This window comes from Anomaloglossus baeobatrachus, chromosome 4 (assembly GCF_048569485.1).
Source record: "Anomaloglossus baeobatrachus isolate aAnoBae1 chromosome 4, aAnoBae1.hap1, whole genome shotgun sequence".
In the NCBI taxonomy this organism is placed as follows: domain Eukaryota; kingdom Metazoa; phylum Chordata; class Amphibia; order Anura; family Aromobatidae; genus Anomaloglossus; species Anomaloglossus baeobatrachus.
The window spans coordinates 62351964-62375182 of NC_134356.1; the positions used below are offsets into that span (position 1 = coordinate 62351964).

At 50.0% G+C, this 23219-nt stretch overlaps 1 protein-coding gene across 1 annotated transcript in view; it reads right to left on the bottom strand.

Annotated features, from left to right (window-relative positions):
• Positions 1-6666: 6666 nt before the first annotated feature.
• Positions 6667-23219, bottom strand: part of CANX (calnexin) — a 92796-nt gene continuing 76243 nt past the window's right edge. Inside the window, exons 14-15 of the mRNA XM_075344382.1 lie at positions 12583-12695; positions 6667-10070 (exon numbers count right to left, since the gene is read on the bottom strand). Of these exons, the coding sequence (XP_075200497.1) occupies positions 10017-10070; positions 12583-12695 (167 nt within the window). The 3' untranslated portion in view covers positions 6667-10016. The remainder of the gene's footprint in view (positions 10071-12582; positions 12696-23219) is intronic.

Below are 23219 nucleotides of genomic sequence, written 5' to 3' on the forward strand. Positions count from 1 at the left end.
TGAAGGAGAGATTGCACCCCTGTCTGTAGTGAACGCTGTTTGTCCAGCGGAAGCTTCACTATCGCTGAGAGAGTATGAAACTCCATGCCAAGATATGTCAGTGATTGGGCCGGTGTCAGATTTGACTTTGGAAAATTGATGATCCACCCGAAACTCTGGAGAGTCTCCAGAGCAATGTTCAGGCTGTGTTGGCATGCCACTTGAGAGGGTGCCTTGACCAGCAGATCGTCTAAGTAAGGGATCACCGAGTGTCCCTGAGAGTGTAGGACTGCTACCACTGCTGCCATGACCTTGGTGAAGACCCGTGGGGCTGTCGCCAGGCCGAAAGGCAGTGCCACGAACTGAAGGTGTTCGTCTCCTATGGCGAAACGCAGGAAGCGCTGATGCTCTGGTGCAATCGGTACGTGGAGATAAGCATCTTTGATGTCGATTGATGCCAGGAAGTCTCCTTGGGACATTGAGGCGATGACGGAGCGGAGCGATTCCATCCGGAACCGCCTGGTTTTTACGTGTTTGTTGAGCAGTTTTAGGTCCAGAACAGGACGGAAGGATCCGTCCTTTTTCGGTACCACAAACAAGTTGGAGTAAAAACCGTGACCCTGTTGCTGAAGAGGAACAGTGATCACCACTCCTTCCGCCTTCAGAGTGCACACCGCCTGAAGAAGAGCATCGGCTCTCTTGGGGGGCGGAGATGTTCTGAAAAATCGAGTCAGAGGACGAGAGCTGAACTCTATCCTGTAACCGTGGGATAGAATGTCTCTCACCCATCGGTCTTTTACCTGTGGCAGCCAGGCGTCGCAAAAGCGGGAAAGCCTGCCACCGACCGAGGATGCGGTGTGAGGAGGCCGAGAGTCATGAGGAGGCCGCCTTGGGAGCGGTTCCTCCGGCGGTCTTTTTAGGACGTGACTTAGACCGCCATGAATCGGAGTTCCTCTGATCCTTTTGAGGCCTTTTGGACGAGGAGAACTGAGACCTTCCCGCGGGCCGAAAGGACCGAAACCTCGATTGTACCTTCCGTGGTTGAGGTCTGTTTGGTTTGGACTGGGGTAAGGATGAGTCCTTTCCCTTGGATTGTTTAATGATTTCATCCAATCGCTCACCAAACAGGCGGTCGCCAGAAAATGGCAAACCGGTTAAGAACTTTTTGGAAGCGGAGTCTGCCTTCCATTCACGTAGCCACATGGCCCTGCGGACTGCCACCGAATTGGCGGATGCTACCGCCGTACGGCTCGTAGAGTCCAGGACAGCATTAATGGCGTAGGACGCAAACGCCGACGCCTGAGAGGTTAAGGACACCACTTGCGGAGCAGATGTACGTGTGACTGCATTAATCTGCGCATGACAAGCTGAGATAGCTTGGAGTGCCCAGACGGCTGCGAATGCTGGAGCAAAAGACGCGCCGATAGCTTCATAGATGGATTTCAACCATAGCTCCATCTGTCTGTCAGTGGCATCCTTGAGTGAAGCCCCATCTTCCACTGCAACTATGGATCTAGCCGCCAGTCTGGAGACAGGAGGATCCACCTTAGGACACTGAGCCCAGCCCTTGACAACGTCAGGGGGGAAGGGATAACGTGTATCCTTAAGGCGCTTGGAAAAACGCTTATCTGGACAAGCTCGGTGTTTCTGGACTGCCTCTCTGAAGTCAGAGTGATCCAGAAACATACTCAATGTACGCTTGGGAGACCTGAAACGGAATTTCTCCTGCTGAGAAGCTGACTCCTCAATTGTAGGAGCTGGTGGAGAAATATCCAACACCTGATTGATGGTTGCTATAAGGTCATTCACTATGGCGTCACCATCAGGTGTATCCAGTTTGAGAGCGGTCTCAGGATCAGAATCCTGATCTGCTACCTCCTCTTCATCATCCAGAGAGTCCTCCTGCTGAGACCCTGAATAGTGTGATGAAGTCGAGTGAATTTCCCAGCGAGCCCGCTTAGGCGGCCTGGGACTGCGGTCCATGTCAGAGACCTCACCCCGGGATCCATGGGTCACCCCAGGAGCACTTTGCTGCTCCAATTGAGGGGGGCCTGAGGTCAATGATTGAACAGTGCCCGGGGCCTGAGTCATCGGTCTGGACTGTAAGGCTTCAAGTATCCTAGCAGACCATTTATCCATACTCTCAGACAGTTTGTCAGCAAATACTGCAAACTCCGTCCCTGTCACCTGGACAGTGGTAGCAGGTGGTTCCACCTGGGCCACCAGTAGCAGAGGCTCCGGCTGAGTAAGTGCCACAGGGGCCGAGCATTGCACACAATGAGGGTCAGTGGAACCTGCCGGTAGTATAGCCGCACATGAAGTACAGGTTGCAAAGTAAGCCTGTGCTTTGGCACAATTGCTTTTTGCGGACGACATGCTGTTGTCTCCTCTGAGTACAATCCAGGAGGGTATATAGCCAAAAATCAACAGTGCGACCGTACAGTGTAAATGTATAGCATATAAGCATATATATATATATGTACACTCCGGCACTCAGTGGGGCCAGCACCTCAGGTGCTGCTTACCGACCGCTAAAAAGCGGTTGTGTGATCACCAGATTCCCTGCCTGAGCCTCCCAGAGCCTGTTGTCTCTCCTCTCCAGCGTTAGAAGTGCTGACAGGAATGGCTGCCGGCGTTCTGTGGGGAGGAGGGGGCCGTGCTCTAGAAAGTGCGGGAATCTGGAGCCCCACTGTGCTGAATGAGGGGGGAGGAGGATACAGAGTATGCTCCAGCCCTCAGCGCTGACGTCCTGTACAGCGTCCCGCCCTTCCCCTGACTGACAGGCCTGGGGGCGGGAATATGCGATACTAGGCCGCAAAAGCCGGGGACTAAAGTTATAAGCGCGGCCGGCATATAAGCGCGGCCGGCGCGGTAGTCCCCGGCGCACTAACACACCCAGCAGTGCTGCAGTGTATATGGCACAAGCGCTCCATGCGCGGTCCCCACGGGGACACAGAGTACCTCACAGTAGCAGGGCCTTGTCCCTGACGATACCCGGCTCCTGTCCAGCAGATTCCCCAGGGGCTGCGGAGGGAGCACGGTCCCCTGTGCCTGGAGACCGATTAGGATCCCACTTCACCCAGAGCCCATTAAGGGATGGGGAAGGAAAACAGCATGTGGCTCCTGCCTATGTACCCGCAATGGGTACCTCAACCTTAACAACACCGCCGACTAGAGTGGGGTGAGAAGGGAGCATGCTGGGGGCCCTGTTATGGGCCCTCTTTTCTTCCATCCGACATAGTCAGCAGCTGCTGCTAAGATGTGGAGCTATGCGTGGATGTCAGCCTCCTTCGCACAAAGCATAAAAACTGAGGAGCCCGTGATGCATGGGGGGTGTATAGGCAGAAGGGGAGGGGCTTTACACTTTTAAGTGTAATACTTTGTGTGGCCTCCGGAGGCAGAAGCTATACACCCAATTGTCTGGGTCTCCCAATGGAGCGACAAAGAAATAACCCTGTGCCTTAGCACCCTTGCTCCTTGTGGACGACATGCTGTTGTCTCCTAGGAGAGTGATCACTGAGGGTATATGGGAAAAGGTATATAGCCCGACCGAACAGAAATATATATATATATATATATATATATATATATATATATATATATATATATATATATATATATATATATATATATATATATATATATATATATATATATATATATATATATATATATATATATATATATATATATATATAGTTATATAGTATCTATTCCGGCACCCTAAGGGGACCAGCACCGGGTGACCGGTGTGGCTTACCGACCGCTAAAAAGCGGAGCGTGTGTCCTCCAGATTCCCTGCCTTAGGTCTCCCAGAGATGCAGAGCTCTTTCCTGGAAATCCTCCACCGGCAGGATGCCAAAAAATGGCTGCCGGAGCTCTCTGGGGAGGAGTGGAGCCGTGGGCGGCGCTAGAAAAGTGCGGGAATCTGGGGTCCCCACAGTGATCAGTGAGGGGGGAGGAAACATACAGCATGCTCCGGCCCTCACATCCGACGTCAGGTCGGCAGTCCCGCCCTTACCCCTGACAGACAGGCCCGGGGGTGGGAGTTTTGCTACTAGGCCGCAATGAAGCCGGGGACTAAATTTATGACCGCGGCCGACAAGCAGGTGCGGTCGGCGCGGAAGTCCGCCGGTCTTCACAATTCAGCAGCTGCTGCAGCGTCCGGGATGAAGGCGCTCCATGCACAGCCCCCATGGGGACACAGAGTACCTTAGAGATGCAGGGCCCGGTCCCTGAGGATAAATAGACTCCTGTCCGGCAGATTCCCACTGGGACTGCGGAGGGAGCACGGTCCCAGTAAATGGATGACCGGTCAGGATCCCACTTCTCCCAGAGCCGCTAAGGGATGGTGAAGGAAAAGGGCATGAGGCTCCGGCCTTTGTACCCGCAATGGGTACCTCAACCTTAACAGCACCGCCGACGTAGTGGGGTGAGAAGGGAACATGCCGGGGGCCCCGTGAGGGCCCACTTTTCTTCCAACCGATATAACTAAAATGAGAATGCATGAGTGGATGTGTGCCTCCTTCCACACAAAGCATAAAACTGAGGAGCCCGTGATGCACGGGAGGGTGTATAGGCAGAGGGGAGGGGTTACACTTTTTAAAGTGTAATACTTTGTGTGGCCTCCGGAGGCAGAAGCTATACACCCAATTGTCTGGGTCTCCCAATGGAGCGACAAAGAAATAAACTATTGCATATAAAAATGCGCCAAGGTTATCAAACTGTGTGGTACATTGATAAAATGTGGAACAAATTATGGCAATGGAGCCATAAGCAAATAACGTCTCCCCTGTCCATTTTAAAAAACACTTCCATTTCCTCACATTTTCTGTACACTGTCCCTGGGACACGGAGATTCTGAGGACTGGCAGCCTGCATGCTATATGTTAACCATCCTGCAATTACAGCAAAGAACATTGGTAGGAAAGAACGTAGCACTTCACATCTGTTTATAGGACCCTCAAGGTCAATGTTACCCCTGCTGAGTCCCTCTTAAAATGGTTGCCCAACACTGTTAACTATTCATTCCAAAAACAATATTTTAAAACCTACTAAGGAACACTGGTAGATAAGGTTGATTCAGCTGCAATATCTGCTCTGTTCAGAAATCAACAGGACAACTGAATCAGTAAGGTGCCTAGACGAGTGCTGTGGCTAGCTGCTGCAGTCACATGCCTAGAAGAATTATAATGGTGCCATTTATTCCATGGTGCTTCACATGTGAAAAGCGGCATATGTAGACAAGTACAATAATCATGAACAATACAAGGCACTGACTGGTACAGGAAGAGAGCAGTCTACAGGAACGCATCAAGCTTCTGCTATGGCACTCTTCTAGCCAGCTGACTATAGCCAATCACAGGCTGCCGCAGTCCTTTTGACTTGAGAACAAAGAGCAGCCAGCAATGCCAGAGCGGCCTGTGCTGAATCCGTGGGAGCGCTGGAAGGAATTAAATGTCACTGTCAAAGAACCAATTTAAAGGGAACCTGTCAGGTCCAATATGCAAACAGAACCACGAGCAGTTCTGGGTGCATATTGCTAATCCTTACCCAACCGTCCCTGTATACACTAGAATAGATAAAGGGATCTTTAGAAAAAGTATTTCTGAAGATCTTATATTGTATGCTAATGAGCGAGGAGGACTAGTCCCCTGGGTGTTAGTTCCCCTGCTCCATTAGCATGTTAGTTCGCCCATGTGGGTTTGCTAATAAATGTGCGTCGTCAGAGGATGCTCTCACTCACCTCTCCGCTGCAATTGCATCTGACTCCTGGACTTCAGCCCAGTGCGCATGATCCTGGATGTCCGGTTAGGCGCACTACATGCCTTTGAAGCCGTGATGCATACACCCAGCTTCATTGCACATGACCAAGACTAAATCCAGCGTCTGATGCGATGGCGGCGGAGAGGTGAGTTTGATCATCCTCTGACGCTGCACATTCATTAGCATGTTAGCACACCCACAGGTGTGTACTAGCATGCTAATGGAGCAGACTAGCCAGGGGAACGCCCAGGGGACTAGTCCCCTCGCTCATTAGCGTACAATATAAGATCTTTAGAAATACTTTTCTTAAGATCTTTATCTATGCCAGTGTATACAGGGACAGTTAGGCAGTGATTAGCAATATGCAACCAGAACTGCTCGTGGTTCTGGGTGCATATTGGACCTGACAGGTTCCCTTTAATGTTTTTATGGCTTAAATATGCTATGTTGGGGCGATACATATATTTTTATAGGGGCATGCTAGGGACTTTTTAAAAAGGGCAAAGTCCCAAAATTAGGGACCACTTCACAAGGAGTAACCGGAGCTAGGTTCATAAATATTACTAGCGCCCGAAGTGGACATACCAAGGACAAGAGCTGATCCCTGACTTACAAGACCAGAACGTTTGCAACCTGCAAGTCAACAGAAGTGACATCACTTAACCTTTTTGCTTGAAGACTAAACTGTAGTCCTACCTGACAAACATTACCCACATTTTGTTTGACGGTACAGACCATAAAATCTAACAGGTACCATTTGTATGAATATTTGACAACTTCTGAATATTTACAATGTAGAAGGATAACACTCAATGGTGCGAAAGTATTTTCAAGTTTGTATTTTTACCTGTTCTCACTTGTGTTTTACAATTATTAAAGTAAAACTATTTTGTTAGTTGACTAAGTCATAATAAAACCATATAAGTATTATGTATATTTATTTTTTTTTATAAAAGCTTTATTTTGTGTTCAGTCTCTGAATCCCTACATCAACAATATAATTTATGATGCAACTGCAACAAGAGCAAAATGAGGAAAAAAAAACTAAACAAAAAAACATAACCAAACACAAAACGTAAAACTTCACATGGTTACAGCAAGTCTGACTGCAAGCAAGGCCTACCCTAAATATCTGCTCAGATTATCCCATGCCGCTGCCTCGCTACTGCTGACAACACTTGTGTATAGCGAGGGTCAAGCTCCAGGTTAGATCATGAGATGAAAGGTTTCGTTCTTAAAAGGGGTAGTCCACTACTGAGAGAACCCCTTCTCAATCTGAGTGCTTGCTCCCATTAAAATAAAAACACTTATACCCCTTGCCGTGCTGGTGCCGTTCCAGCGGTGTCAGCACTTGCTCTCCAGGAGCTCACGTGATGGTGTAATGGACACGGGAACCCTGCGCTCAATTAGGGCAGTCTTCATCTTCCCAGTTTTTAGACAAACCCAACATCAAGTTTAAAGTTAGATCTGTGGCTGTCCGCTCCCTTCCCATCGATGTTGGATACGTCCGAAGGAGGGGGGTAGGGAAGCAAGTGCCGACTGGGTGCAGGGCTCACGTGGCGTATCACATGAGCCTCCAGAGGAGCAAGTGCCGTCATTGCTAGAATAGCACCGGATAAGAGTATACCGTATTTTTTGCTTCATAAAGAAGCACCTTTTTTTCCCCCCAAAAATCTTTTTTTCCCCCAATTGTGGTTAAAATAGCAGGGCGTCCTATAAAGTGAATCTGGCTTACCACTGTCACCAACTTCCTGCAGCGACGGCAACAGTGGAGCGATGCTATCATTGCGGTGGACCCGTAGTTTGGGTGTCATGGTGGTGCGAGGAGGGCACCATGGATCTCCTGGTGGGTGCAAAAGATCTCAGAGCTGAGATCTCTATCTGCGCCTGTGCTGCTTCCGACACGATGGATTTCAGGAAATTGGCTGCGGATGCGGTGCAGATTGAGAGCTCAGAAAGCAGAGATCTCTATCTGCGCATGCGCCACCTCTGCAGCCATTTTCTTGATGTCCAAGGAAAAATGTCTTCAAAGCCCGCATCGCCAATATCTTCAGGATGTCCTCTGCCTCACCACCCACAGCATCGTTCCCGTCACCATTCTCCACCCTTCTTTCTGACCGGTAAGCTACATTCCTGGATGTTTTCTCTGCCTTACAGCATCTGGGACAGCCGCCGCAGCACCGCCCTGCTCCACCACCACTGCCGCCCCCCCCCTCCTTTCCCGTTAAGAGCAGTTTCACACATCCGGCATTTTGCCGGATTTGGCACACTCCAGTACAGTGTAATATACAGTATAATGGCATCGCGTCAACCTCCAGTCACATGCCTTGATGTGACCGGAGCTTGCAGCGGTGCCATTATACAGTATTAACACTGTACTGGAGTGTGATGGATCCGGCAATCCGGCGAAATGCCGGATGTGTGAAACGGCCCTAAGACACCACCGGATTAGAAGATTTTCCTCTATATTTGGGGTGCGTCTTATAAAACGAAAAATACAGTAAGTGTTTTTATGTTAATGGGGGATAACATTCAGATTGAGAAGGTGTTGTCAGACTAGTGGACAACCCCATTAAGTACTGACAGGCATTAATTAATAGTGAATGTGCAGCTAGATTGCCAAAAACAATGCCATTACCTAGACAGTAGAAAACGTCCGTACCACCTAGTCTGAATGCAGACGGCAGAAGCAGAGTTTGTTTGAAGATTTGTTTGCAGATATTTAGGCTAGAACTACAAAACTGAAGCGTTACAGTGTACTCACGTCAGTGGAAGTAAACTGTGGGCTGAACCAACAATCATGAAAATGCAGACTATTTAACTTAATCCCTAATTACTAGTACAAGAATAAATGGTTCATCCCAAAATGATGGCCTCCTCCACTATGCGTAGGTCAATGGCAAGTAACAGACCAACAGTATAACGGTCTAACACTGAATCAAGTCTGTTTCTTAAAATCTGGGCCCATTTCTCTTTATATATTAAAAAAAAAAAAAAAAAAAGGTCAAGTAAAATGGAGAATTAAAGTATAGGTTCACTTAAAAAAAAAAAAAAAAAACCCAAACACTTTACACTAAATTAACAGTCGGGGTAAGTGAAAAGCTTGAAAATAAAGAAATGTATAAAACTTGATTTGGTATATTTGAGAAAAATACAAATAAAAAATAATCTAGTGTTACAGCAGAGCAATCAGGCTGTAGTCTGGCCGGCCCCCGCATTACCATATATGGCTATGCAGGGGCGGTCCAGACTACACAGACTACAGTTCAGCAACTAGTGGATTTTTTATGTTTTTTTTTTTTACTCCAGCATGGAATAGAAGATTGAAACAAAGCTAATGAACATTTATTATAAATTTATTTTTATTAGGTCTATTTAATTTTGAGTGAACCTATACTTTAAAAGAATGATATAAATTCAGAGGGTGATGAAGGTACTAAACGCAGGACAATAGTAGAACTAAGAAAGCACACAAAGCAAAAGATATACTGTATGTATATATTTATATTTACATATGCGCGCACACATACACACACACATACACAAAAGAGGGACAAGATCTTGAACCTGCTTAAACTTCATGGGTTTGTGGGTATTTCTTTTTTTTTTTCTCTAGCTTTGGTCCGTAAGGCCAACTTTTATCAGACAGTGCAAGCGGCTTAACAGAACCCAAAGGCAGCATGCATGGAAATCAGGGTAGAAACATGCCTTCTAGAACCCAATCAGCATGTACTGCTTTGTTTAGGGAGCACGCTTAATAAAAGATAGGAGGAGCAAGAACAAAAAAAACAGGAACAACTGAAGGAGACAGTTCTAACATAAGGGGATGGAGGACCAAACAAGCTCTTAAAAAGGAAAGAACCTCTGCTTTTTAATGGCTAACAATTTCCTAGTGTTCTCCTTGACTTTTCTAAGATTAATACATGTTATTACACTGACGTTTGGAAGAGTTTGGCAATACTATATTGTTCTTTTTTTTTTAAAAAAAAAAAGATCTTTAAAATCAAAGAAACAGTACAGTTAGTTTATCATACACTTCATATCCCCACAGAGAGGTCAACTAAGGTTAAACACAGAAATCATGGACTGCTTTTTTGCCACAGTTTGTAGACGTGCTGCATTCTTGGTGACCGATCGTGTGGCTTTAGGATACGGAGAACCAGGGTGGTCATTATTTCATTGCAACTGTGTAGAAACTGCAAGCTTTTTTTTTTTATATTAAATTTGCCAAATAATTCAAGTTCGTTGGTGGAATTTGCTTTTTATCTAGTTTAATCCCTTCTGGGTTTTCGATTTCTTGGAGATCTTCTCATTATATCATCCTCCTGGGAAGAAAAAACAAAACCCAAAAGATTAGACATTTAGCATCATAATTATCTGCATCACGGGAAGAAAAGCCACGTACAACCATTATTGCCCAATGATGAAGCCAGTATAGAACTTTACAATTATTAGTATTCAAAAATCCAATATAATGTCCATAGTTACAAGGTATTTGGATCACACCCAGTATAAAGGTTTATTGCTGTACAGCACATACAGTACAGGTGTATGCCATTTAGGCGTGAGCAGTAGGTGACTAGACAGATACTGCAACGACAACATAGAGCAAGTACTAGGGCGGTGTGAACGGATGCGTAGGACCTAGTCAAGTGGCCATGTCCGGAATCTGTGGTGGTAGGACAGTAGTCCTTGAACCCACTAATCTCCTGGCACCTGGGTTTTTCCTTTTGACTAGCCAATCTAGTGCGACCTCATGAATTTTAGGGCGAAATAATGACATCATGCCTGGCCAGCTAATAAAAAGAATGAGGGATGCCATGTGGGGCCTATTATGTATGGAGGACCATATCCTGCCTGGAGGGCTAGGCGGGGCCCGCTATCCTGCCTGGAGGGCTAGGCGGGGCCCGCTATCCTGCCTGGAGGGCTAGGCGGGGCCCGCTATCCTGCCTGGAGGGCTAGGCGGGGCCCGCTATCCTGCCTGGAGGGCTAGGCGGGGCCCGCTATCCTGCCTGGAGGGCTAGGCGGGGCCCGCTATCCTGCCTGGAGGGCTAGGCGGGGCCCGCTATCCTGCCTGGAGGGCTAGGCGGGGCCCGCTATCCTGCCTGGAGGGCTAGGCGGGGCCCGCTATCCTGCCTGGAGGGCTAGGCGGGGCCCGCTATCCTGCCTGGAGGGCTAGGCGGGGCCCGCTATCCTGCCTGGAGGGCTAGGCGGGGCCCGCTATCCTGCCTGGAGGGCTAGGCGGGGCCCGCTATCCTGCCTGGAGGGCTAGGCGGGGCCCGCTATCCTGCCTGGAGGGCTAGGCGGGGCCCGCTATCCTGCCTGGAGGGCTAGGCGGGGCCCGCTATCCTGCCTGGAGGGCTAGGCGGGGCCCGCTATCCTGCCTGGAGGGCTAGGCGGGGCCCGCTATCCTGCCTGGAGGGCTAGGCGGGGCCCGCTATCCTGCCTGGAGGGCTAGGCGGGGCCCGCTATCCTGCCTGGAGGGCTAGGCGGGGCCCGCTATCCTGCCTGGAGGGCTAGGCGGGGCCCGCTATCCTGCCTGGAGGGCTAGGCGGGGCCCGCTATCCTGCCTGGAGGGCTAGGAGGGGCCCGCTATCCTGCCTGGAGGGCTAGGAGGGGCCCGTTATCCTGCCTGGAGGGCTAGGAGGGGCCCGTTATCCTGCCTGGAGGGCTAGGCGGGGCCCGTTATCCTGCCTGGAGGGCTAGGCGGGGCCCGTTATCCTGCCTGGAGGGCTAGGCGGGGCCCAGTATCCTGCCTGGAGGGCTAGGCGGGGTCCAGTATCCTGCCTGGAGGGCTAGGCGGGGCCCAGTATCCTGCCTGGAGGGCTAGGCGGGGCCCAGTATCCTGCCTGGAGGGCTAGGTGGGGCCAGCGACTACTTGGCCCACGACTTTAAAGTTTTTAACTTTGGCCCTCTATGTATCAGAGTTGGACATTCCTGATCTAGGAGATGGATGAAAGGAGCTGCATGCTTTGCTCTGATGGCTCATTGCCGGTTGACACCACACTCAGCTGGTCTTTCACATTGGCCACTCGGTCTAATTCTAGACACAAACATTCTTCTGTACACATTACTTTACAGCAATCTTATCACAGACATTTAAAATAAAAGGCAACACTTCTATACACAGCCAATAGCAGGTTCTAATGAGTCGAATATTAGGCAATGCAAGGAAAAAATAAAATAAAAAATCACCTGCTATAAAAGATCCACAGTACAAAACGGAATGGAGCTGATAAGCAGTATGTCAATTTATGATGTGAAAATAAGTACGAGACGCAGCCTTTACTATGCGATGGGTGAATAGTGCAACTTTCCGCAATATTTGTAGCGGTAAATCTCTAATCACAAAAGGAAAAACTCCAGTATCATCATTGCACTTCGGCATATAGTGACACCAACCTATTCCAGGTATTGTCACTTTCTTGCTAATATACTACTGAAGCACTGACTATTCTACATATTACCCTTCTGCACATTACATACAAGAGACCTAAGCTGAAAAGGCTGCCCTCTGTAGTTGGAATGCTGCCCGCTGTAGTTGGATTACCAGCAGGGCACTTGTGTAACTAGGAGTAACTTGTTTTTTTTCTACTCCGCAGTCTACAAGCTGTGGCTCTTCAGTAGTTGTGACATGCAGAACCTGCACCTGTCCACTCACGCTGGGACTTGTCGGCCATATTTACCACATTAGTCATTGGCTTTCTTCATACAGCCGACTATGGGAACCAAAAAGGTGTGAAACCATGACAGTCCATAATAAAAAGGTAAATGCCTTAATGTATGGTAAGACTGGAATTAACCATTTATATTTCAGCATGCAGTGCTATGGCTTACCTGAGGTTTGCCTTCATTCTCTTGATCATCTTCTTCTTCCTCCTCCTCCTCCTCTTCCTCCTCCTCTTCTTCATTACTTCCGTGTCCAGCATCTCCCTCCCCTTCTTCAGGAGCTATAAAAAAGCAAAAACTCAAATAGAAACTAGAACATAAACTATAGCACATGAAAGCTTCATTTATTGTGAAGTTTGTGCCGGCGAGCGACAGCTCTGGCGAGCGACAGCTCTGGCGAGCGACAGCTCTGGCGAGCGACACAAATGTAGTATTAGCAGAGCTATAGATGTCAGCACAACTTCTCCATTGAGGATTGACGTAGACGCACAAAACTTCGCGCCTGTGCAGAGACCTTGCCGGCTCTCACATGGATTCTCCGCGCAGGAGCGAGATTTTGACTGGCGATTTGGATCACTTCACCTGCGTCATCCATGCAACCAGGCAAAATCCTGCACAGAGAGATTGCCGGCTTGTGCAGGCGCACATCGCTCTGCTCTATTGCTGGCAGAGCCAAAAACATTGATGTGCCTGCGTGGGACGGCGTATTCACTATTTTGCCCGGCGATGTGGAGGACGTCACCTGTGTCATACAAGTAGCCAAAATTTCTCTTCCAATGAGAAGCAGGAAAACAGTGGCCAACTCGCGAGCATTTATGTTTTGGCTCTGCCAGCAGTACAGGCAGAGTGAAGTGCATCTGCGCAAGCCGGCAATGTCTCTGCGCAGACGCAAGATTTTATCCGGCTATGTGTATGACGCAGGTTACGCCATCCACGTCGCCAGGCAAAACCTCGTGAACCCGGTGGCTCACGCAGGCCCTCCAATGTTTTCGGTTTTGCCTGCAATACAGCAGAGCAAAGTGCGCCTGTGAGCTGCCATGGTCTATGCGCAGGCGCGAGGTTTTGCATGGCTACATGGACAGGCGCTGGAGGCGTCATCCACGTCAATCACCGAAAGAAGACTGCGATTAGCCCTGAAAGGAGGGACAGGAGCTGCAAAACAGGACACCCTGGGTGAAGGGGTTAAAGCAATTTAAGAACTTGAAAATACCCCTTTAATCATTAAATAGGTTTTTTCACAAAGTTAATTTTAAAGGGAATTAACCAGCAGGATTTTCATATATAAAGTAAAGCCAGTGCTATACTGGTGCTAGGATGCGGAATGTAACCATAGCTTTTGTTCAGAGATTGGGCGTTTTATTTCAGAAATAAGTGCAAGTAAAGTTCCAGCAATGCACTGCTATCTGATTGACAGGTGCAACAGGAAGGAAATATGTGGGCTGGGTCTTGCTATCTATTCCAGTCCCTGTCTGTCCGCCTGGTCTTAGGCTACATGCGCACGCTGCTTTTTTTCCTGCTTTTTTGCTGCTTTTTTGGCTGCAGTTTTGTCAGCAGAACTTTCTGACATCTGACTTCCCAGCAAAGTCTAAGTCAGATTTGTCATGCGCACATTGCAGTTTATTTGTCAGCGTTTTTTTTGTCAAAAGTTTGTGACAAAAAAAAAATGCAGCATGTTCATTCTTCCTGTGTTTTTGTCAACATTTGTCACCCATTGAAATCAATGAGGGCATCAAAAACGCAGGAAAAATGCATGCTAATCAAAAGTGGTGCATTTTACCTGCCTTTTACCTGCGTTTTTGGTACCAAAAACGCAGGTGATTTGTCAGGAAGTGAGGTAATAGGCAAGTGGTCCCGTCCCGTCTTCCACGTGTTCCCCGAAGTACCGCTGTCCCCAGGGGAGATGATGTGGAGGACGGGGACTATCAGCGGCGGCGGCAGCGAGAGGGAAAAGAAGGGAATTTTGTTTACTTACCGTAAATTCCTTTTCTTCTAGCTCCAATTGGGAGACCCAGACAATTGGGGTGTATAGCTTATGCCTCCGGAGGTCACACAAAGCATTACACTTAAAAGTGTAAACCCCTCCCCTCTGCCTATACACCCTCCCGTGCATCACGGGCTCCTCAGTTTTGGTGCAAAAGCAGGAAGGAGGAAACTTATAAATTGGTCTAAGGTAAATTCAATCCGAAGGATGTTCGGAGAACTTAAACCATGAACCAAGAACAATTCAACATGAACAACATGTGTACACAAAAGAACAACAGCCCGAAGGGAACAGGGGCGGGTGCTGGGTCTCCCAATTGGAGCTAGAAGAAAAGGAATTTACGGTAAGTAAACAAAATTCCCTTCTTCTTTGTCGCTCCATTGGGAGACCCAGACAATTGGGACGTCCAAAAGCAGTCCCTGGGTGGGTAAAGAATACCCCGGTAATAGAGCCGAAAGACGGCCCCTTCCTACAGGTGGGCAACCGCCGCCTGGAGGACTCGCCTACCTAAGCTGGCATCTGCCGAAGCGTAGGTATGCACCTGATAGTGCTTCGTGAAAGTGTGCAGACTCGACCAGGTAGCCGCCTGACACCTGCTGAGCCGTAGCCTGGTGCCGCAATGTCCAGGACGCACCCACGGCTCTGGTAGAATGGGCTTTCAGTCCTGAAGGAACCGGAAGGCCAGAAGAACGGTAGGCTTCAAGAATTGGTTCCTTGATCCACCGAGCCAAGGTTGACTTGGAAGCCTGCGACCCTTTACGCTGGCCAGCGACAAGGACAAAGAGCGCATCCGAGCGGTGCAGAGGCGCCGTACGAGAAATGTAGAGCCGGAGTGCTCTCACAAGATCTAACAAGTGCAAATCCTTTTCACATTGGTGAACTGGATGAGGACAAAAAGAAGGTAAGGAGATATCCTGATTGAGATGAAAAGGGGATACCACCTTCGGGAGAAATTCCGGAACCGGACGCAGAACCACCTTGTCCTGGTGAAACACCAGGAAGGGAGCTTTGCATGACAGTGCAGCTAGCTCAGACACTCTGCGAAGTGATGTGACTGCCACTAGGAAGACCACCTTCTGCGAGAGGCGAGAAAGAGAAATATCTCTCATTGGCTCGAAAGGTGGTTTCTGAAGAGCCATTAGCACCCTGTTCAGATCCCAGGGTTCTAGTGGGCGCTTGTAAGGGGGGACTATGTGGCAAACCCCCTGCAGGAACGTGCGTACTTGCGGAAGCCTTGCTAGACGCTTTTGAAAAAAATACAGAGAGCGCCGAGACTTGTCCCTTAAGAGAGCCGAGAGACAGCCCCTTTTCCATTCCGGATTGAAGGAAAGACAGGAAAGTGGGCAAGGCAAATGGCCATGGACTAAAACCCTGATCAGAGCACCAGGATAAGAAGATCCTCCACGTCCTGTGGTAGATCTTGGCTGACGGTTTCCTGGCCTGTCTCATAGTGGCAATGACCTCTTGAGATAACCCTGAAGACGCTGGGATCCAGGACTCAATGGCCACACAGTCAGGTTGAGGGCCGCAGAATTCAGATGGAAAAATGGCCCTTGAGACAGCAAGTCTGGTCGGTCTGGTAGTGCCCACGGTTGACCCACCGTGAGATGCCACAGATCCGGGTACCACGACCTCCTTGGCCAGTCTGGGGCGACGAGGAGGGCGCGGCGGCAGTCGGACCTGATCTTGCGTAACACTCTGGGCAGCAGTGCCAGAGGAGGAAAGACATAAGGCAGTTGAAACTGCGACCAATCCTGAACTAAGGCGTCTGCCGCCAGAGCTCTGATCTTGAGACCGTGCCATGAATGCCGGGACCTTGTTGTTGTGCCGGGACGCCATTAGGTCGACGTCCGGCTTCCCCCAGCGGCAACAGATCTCTTGAAACACGTCCGGGTGAAGAGACCATTCCCCTGCGTCCATGCCCTGGCGACTGAGAAAGTCCGCTTCCCAGTTTTCCACGCCCGGGATGTGTACTGCGGAGATGGTGGAGGCTGTGGCTTCCACCCACAGCAGAATCCGCCGAACTTCCTGGAAGGCTTGCCGACTGCGCGTGCCGCCTTGGTGGTTGATGTATGCCACCGCCGTGGCGTTGTCCGACTGAATTCGGATCTGGCTGCCTTCCAGCCACGGCTGGATCGCCTTCAGGGCTAGATACACTGCCCTTATCTCCAGAACATTGATCTGAAGGGAGGACTCTGGCTGAGTCCAGGTACCCTGAGCCCTGTGGTGGAGGAAGACCGCTCCCCACCCTGACAGACTCGCGTCCGTCGTGACCCACAGCCCAGGATGGGGGCAGGAATGATTTCCCCTTCGACAAAGAAGTGGGAAGAAGCCACCACTGAAGGGATGCCTTGGCTGCCCGAGAAAGGGAGACGTTCCTGTCGAGGGACGTCGATTTCCTGTCCCATTTGCGGAGAATGTCCCATTGAAGAGGACGCAGATGAAACTGTGCAAATGGAACTGCCTCCATTGCTGCCACAATCTTCCCTAGGAAGTGCATGAGGCGTCTCAAGGGGTGCGACTGGGCTCGGAGGAGAGATCGCACCCCTGTCTGCAGGGATCGTTGTTTGTCCAGCGGAAGTTTCACTATCGCTGGGAGAGTGTGAAACTCCATCCCGAGATATGTCAGCGATTGTGTCGGTGTCAGTTTTGACTTTGGGAAATTGATGATCCACCCGAACCTCTGGAGTGTCTCCAGAGCAATGTTCAGGCTGTGTTGGCATGCCACCCGAGAGGGGGCCTTGACAAGGAGATCGTCCAAGTAAGGGATCACTGAGTGTCCCTGAGAGTGTAGGACTGCAACCACTGTTGCCATGACCTTGGTGAAGACCCGTGGGGCTGTTGCCAGGCCGAAAGGCAATGCCACGAACTGAAGGTGTTCGTCCCCGATGGCGAAAAGCAGGAAGCGCTGATGCTCTGGTGCAATCGGCACGTGGAGATAAGCATCCCTGATGTCTATTGATGCCAGGAAGTCTCCTTGGGACATCGAGGCGATGACGGAGCGGAGAGATTCCATCCGGAATCGTCTGGTTTTCACGTGTTTGTTGAGCAGTTTGAGGTCCAGGACGGGACGGAAAGATCCGTCCTTTTTTGGTACGACAAACAAGTTGGAGTAAAAACCGTGACCCAATTGCTGAAGGGGAACGGGGATAACTACTCCTTCTGCCTTCAGAGAGTTCACCGCCTGCAGAAGAGCATCGGCTCGCTCGGGGGGCGGAGATGTTCTGAAGAAACGAATCGGAGGACGAGAATTGAACTCTATCCTGTAACCGTGAGACAGAATATCTCTCACCCATCGGTCTTGGAGATGTGAAAACCAGGCGTCGCAAAAGCGGGAGAGCCTGCCACCGACCGAGGATGCGGTTTGGGGAGTCCGCAAGTCATGAGGAGGCCGCTTTGGGAGCGGTTCCTCCGGCGGTCTTTTTAGGACGTGCCTTAGACCGCCATGAATCATAGTTCCTCTGATCCTTTTGAGGCCTGTTGGACGAGGAGAATTGAGACCTGCCTGAGGGCCGAAAGGACCGAAACCTCGATTGTACCTTCCGTTGTTGAGGTCTGTTAGGTTTGGACTGGGGTAAGGACGAGTCCTTACCCTTGGATTGTTTAATGATTTCATCCAATTGCTCGCCAAACAGACGGTCGCCAGAAAACGGCAAACCGGTTAAAAATTTCTTGGAAGCAGAGTCTGCCTTCCATTCACGTAGCCACATGGCCCTGCGGACTGCCACTGAATTGGCGGATGCTACCGCTGTACGGCTCGCAGAGTATAGTACCGCATTCATGGCGTAGGACGCAAACGCCGACGCCTGAGAGGTTAATGACACAACCTGCGGAGTCGCGGCTCGTGTGAGTGCATTAATCTCAGACTGACAAGCTGAGATAGCTTGTAGTGCCCATACGGCAGCAAATGCCGGAGCAAAGGACGCGCCGATAGCCTCATAGAGCTCCTGATGAAATCCATCTATCTGCCTGTCAGTGGCATCCTTTAGTGATGCACCATCTGCCACTGCAACTATGGATCTGGCCGCCAGTCTAGAGACTGGAGGATCCACCTTGGGACACTGGGCCCAACCCTTGACTACGTCAGGGGGGAAGGGATAACGTGTGTCATGAAGTCGCTTAGTAAAGCGCTTATCCGGAAAAGCTCGGTGCTTCTGGACTGAGTCTTTGAAGTCGGAGTGATCAAGAAACGCACTCCGTGTACGTTTGGGAAACCTAAAATGAAATTTCTCCTGCTGAGAAGCTGACTCCTCAATCGGAAGTGGTGGAGCAGAAAGATCTAACACCTGATTGATTGACGCTATAAGGTCGTTTACTATGGCGTCCCCTTCAGGCGTATCAAGGTTGAGCGCGGCGTCAGGATCAGAGTCCTGATCTGCCGCATCTGCCTCATCCTCCAGAGAGTCCTCATGCTGAGACCCTGAACAGTGTGATGAAGTTGAGGGACGCTCCCAGCGAGCCCGCTTCGTCGGTCTGGGACTGCGGTCCGTGTCAGAGTCCTCCCCTTGGGACCTATGAGTTGACCCAGGAGCTCTTTGCTGCTCCGACCGAGGGGGGCATGGGGGCAATGAATCAACAGTGCCCGGGGCCTGTGTTACAGGTCTGGACTGCAAAGCTTCCAGTATCTTAGCAGACCATCTATCCATAGACTCAGCAAGTTTGTCAGCAAATACTGCAAACTCTGTCCCTGTCACCTGGACAGTGGGGGCCGGAGTTTCCACCTAGGCCGGGGGTCCCACCAGTGGCTGAGACTCCGGCTGAGTGAGTGTCACAGGGGCCGAGCATTGCACACAATGAGGGTAGGTGGAACCTGCAGGAAGCATTGCCGCACATGAGGTACAGGTTGCAAAGTAAGCCTGTGCTTTGGTACCCTTGCTTTTTGCAGACGACATGCTGTTTCTCCTCTTAGAATAATCAGTGAGGGTATATAGCCAAACGCTAACAGTGAGGCCGTACAGAGTAAATGTATACACTATAAGCATATAAATATACAATTCGGCACCCAGGGGGACCAGCACCTAGTAACAGGTGCGGCTTACCGACCGCTCCCAGCGGTTGTGTGACCACCAGATCCCTGCCTGGGCCTCCCAGAGCTGTAAGCTCAGTTGTCTCCCCTCTGAAGTTCTCCAGCGTCTTGTAGCAATGGCTGCCGGCGTTCAGAGAGGAGGAGGGGGCCGTGGGCGTGCCTGTAAAAGTGCGGGAATCTGGTGCCCCACGGTGCTCAGTGAGGGGGGAGGAGGATACAAAGTATGCTCCTGCCCTCAGCGCTGACGTCCAGTGCAGCGTCCGCCCTTATCCCTGACTGGCAGGCCCGGGGGCGGGAAGATGCGGCACTAGGCCGCAAAAGCCGGGGACTAAAGTTATAAGCGCGGCCGGCGAACAAGCGCGGCCAGCGCGGTAGTCCCGGCGCACTAACATACCCAGCAGCTGCTGCAGTGTCCATTACCCAGGCGCACTATGCGCCGTCCCCAAGGGGACACAGAGTACCTCAGAGTCGCAGGGCCTTGTCCCTGATGATACCCGGCTCCTGTCCAGCAGATTCCCCCAGGGGCTGCGGAGGGAGCGCGGTCCCAGCGCCTGGTGACCGGTCAGGATCCCACTTCACCCAGAGCCCCTAAGGGATGGGGAAGGAAAACAGCATGTGGCTCCTGCCTATGTACCCACAATAGGTACCTCAACCTTAACAGCACCGCCGACCCAAGTGGGGTGAGAAGGGAGCATGCTGGGGGCCCTGTATGGGCCCACTTTTCTTCCATCCGATATAGTCAGCAGCTGCTGCTGACTAAAATGTGGAGCTTGCGTGGATGTGTGCCTCCTTCCACAAAGCAATAAAAACTGAGGAGCCCGTGATGCACGGGAGGGTGTATAGGCAGAGGGGAGGGGTTTACACTTTTAAGTGTAATGCTTTGTGTGACCTCCGGAGGCATAAGCTATACACCCCAATTGTCTGGGTCTCCCAATGGAGCGACAAAGAATAACCAGGAATCTGCAAAAACATTAGTGCATGCCCTCATCATCTCCCGCCTCGACTACTGCAACCTCCTGCTCTCTGGCCTACCTTCCAACACTCTTGCACCCCTCCAATCTATCCTAAACTCTGCAGCCCGCTTAATCCACCTCTCCCCTCGCTATTCCCCAGCCTCACCACTCTGCCAATCCCTTCACTGGCTTCCCATCGCCCAACGACTCCAGTTCAAAACATTAACCATGACATACAAAGCCATGCACAACCTGTCTCCTCCCTACATCTGTGACCTAGTCTCCCGGTACCTACCTGCACGCATCCTTAGATCCTCACAAGATCTCCTTCTCTGCTCCTCTCTTATCTCCTCTTCCCACAATCGTGTACAAGATTTCTCCCGCGCATCCCCCATACTCTGGAACGCTCTACCTCAGCACATCAGACTCTCCACTACCATGGAAAGCTTCAAGAGGAACCTCAAGACCCACCTCTTCCAACAAGCCTACAACCTACAATAGCCCTCAGTCCAGTAGACCACTGCACAACCAGCTCTGTCCTCACCTATTGTACCATCACCCATTCCCTGTAGACTGTGAGCCCTTGCGGGCAGGGTCCTCTCTCCTCCTATACCAGTCTGTCTTGTACTGTTAATGATTGTTGTACGTATACCCTCTTTCACTTGTAAAGCGCCATGGAATAAATGGCGCTATAATAATAAATAATAATAATAATAATAATAATGTTTTCAGCTGCCAATATCCATCCCCCTCTCGCTGCCGCCACCGCCGCTGATAGTCCCGTTCTCCACATCTCCCCTGTGCGTGCACGCTGGGGACAGCGGTACTTCGGGGAACACGTGGAGGATGGGACCATCAGCGGCGGCAGCGAGAGGGGGATGGACATTGGCAGCTGAAAACATTGATTTTTCCCTCTCGCTGCCGCCGCTGATAGTCCTTCACGTGTTCCCCGAAGTACCGCTGTCCCCAGCGTGCACGCACAGGGGAGATGATGTGGAGGACGGGAGTCGGGACTATTAGCGGCGGCGGCAGCAAGAGGGAAAAATCAATGTTTTCAGCTGCCAATATCCATCCCCCTCTCGCTGCCGCCGCTGATAGTCCCCGTCCTCCACGTGTTCCCCGAAGTACCGCTGTCCCCAGCGTGCACGCACAGGGGAGATGGACCCCTCTCGCTGCCACCGCCGCCGCTGATAGTCCCGTCCTCCACGCTCCTGTCAGCTCCACGCAGTAGCGCGATCAGCTGAGCTGTCACTGAGGTTACTCGCAGCTGATCGCGCGGCTCTCTTCAGTTGCTACGTGGAGCTGACCGGAGCGGCGGTGTCTGCTGCTTCTCCGGTCACCTCCATGCAGCAGAGCTGGATGCGACGCTGGAGGTCCGTGGATTACGCCGGACATGGAGGGCTTTGTCGGGCTTATTAAATGGGAGAACGAGGGAATGTTAGTCTTTTTTATTTCTAATAAAGGATTTTTTCAGGTGGGTGTTTATTTACTGTAACTTACAGATTAATCATGGAAGGTATCTCGGGGAGACGCCTGACATGATTAATCTAGGACTTATTGGTAGCTATGGGCTGCCAATAACTCCTTATTAACCCGATTTTTCCAACGCACCACGGCAAATCGGGAAGAGCCGGGTACTGTCCCAGAACAGCCGCTGACTGATATTGTTAGGCTGGGGGGCTCCCCATAACATGGAGCTCCCCATCCTGAGAATACCAGCCTTCAGCCGTATGGCTTTATCTGGCTGGCATTAAAATTGGAGGGGACCGCACGCCAGTTTTTTTTAATTATTTATTTAATTTTTTTTTTCAATTCAACAAGCTTTATGGGCTTGTTTGAACTGAAAAATACATGAAACAATTGTTGACAAAACTGCAGCCAAAAACGCACCAAAAAAGCAGCAAAAACGCACCAAAAAAGCACCTACATTTTTTGTGACATTTCCAGGCTCTCTCTGACAAGGTGCAGTTTTGGCTGCAGTTTGTGAACACGAAAAAGAAGCAGCGTGCACATGTACCCTTACTCCCCCTCTTGCTGTCAAAGACGTTAATTCTGGAGCAGACAGACAGGGGGTGGGAATAGATCGCAAGACCCGCCCCACATATTCCCTTCCTGTTGCACCTGTCAAATAGCAGTGCCTTGCTGGAAATTGCACACATTTCTGAAATAAAACATCCAATCTCTGAACAAAAAGCTACACTTACATTCAGCATCCTAGCACCAGTATAGCACTGGCTTTACTTTATGTATGAAAATCCTGCTGGTTGGATTCCTTTACGGTTCATTTTAAATCAAATCAATAGACCTAGGAATAATAAGTTCCACAATTGGATGCGTTTTTAAAAAAAAACAAATTCCTGTGCCAATATAATCTTATGTGTCCCTGCAATGTACTGTGTAATGCTTGTGTCTGATCGTACAGGGACATACGTCCTCCCTTGATTCTGATTCGGAGATGTGGTATGATCAGACCATATCTCTGTACGGTCAGACACGGCCATTACACAGCACATAGCAGGGGCACATATAAAAGATTCTCAACACAGGGTAAATTTTTTTTTTTTTTTTTTAAACATGCAATTGTGGAACTTATTATTATTCCAAGATCTATTGATTAAAATTAACTTTGTTCATGATACATCCCCTTTAGTTCCCTCTGTATTAACTTGTCCACTTCCAACCCTTTGGGTGAAAATAAAAAAAACAAAAAAACAAAAAAACTTTACATAATACCCAGATGTTTGATACCAGATGAGAAAAACCTTATCAATCACAAAACCACACATGGTATTTTCTGTAACTCCCCTGCATTAGAGCTGTAAAGCTTAGGCCCGGTGTGCCTGTA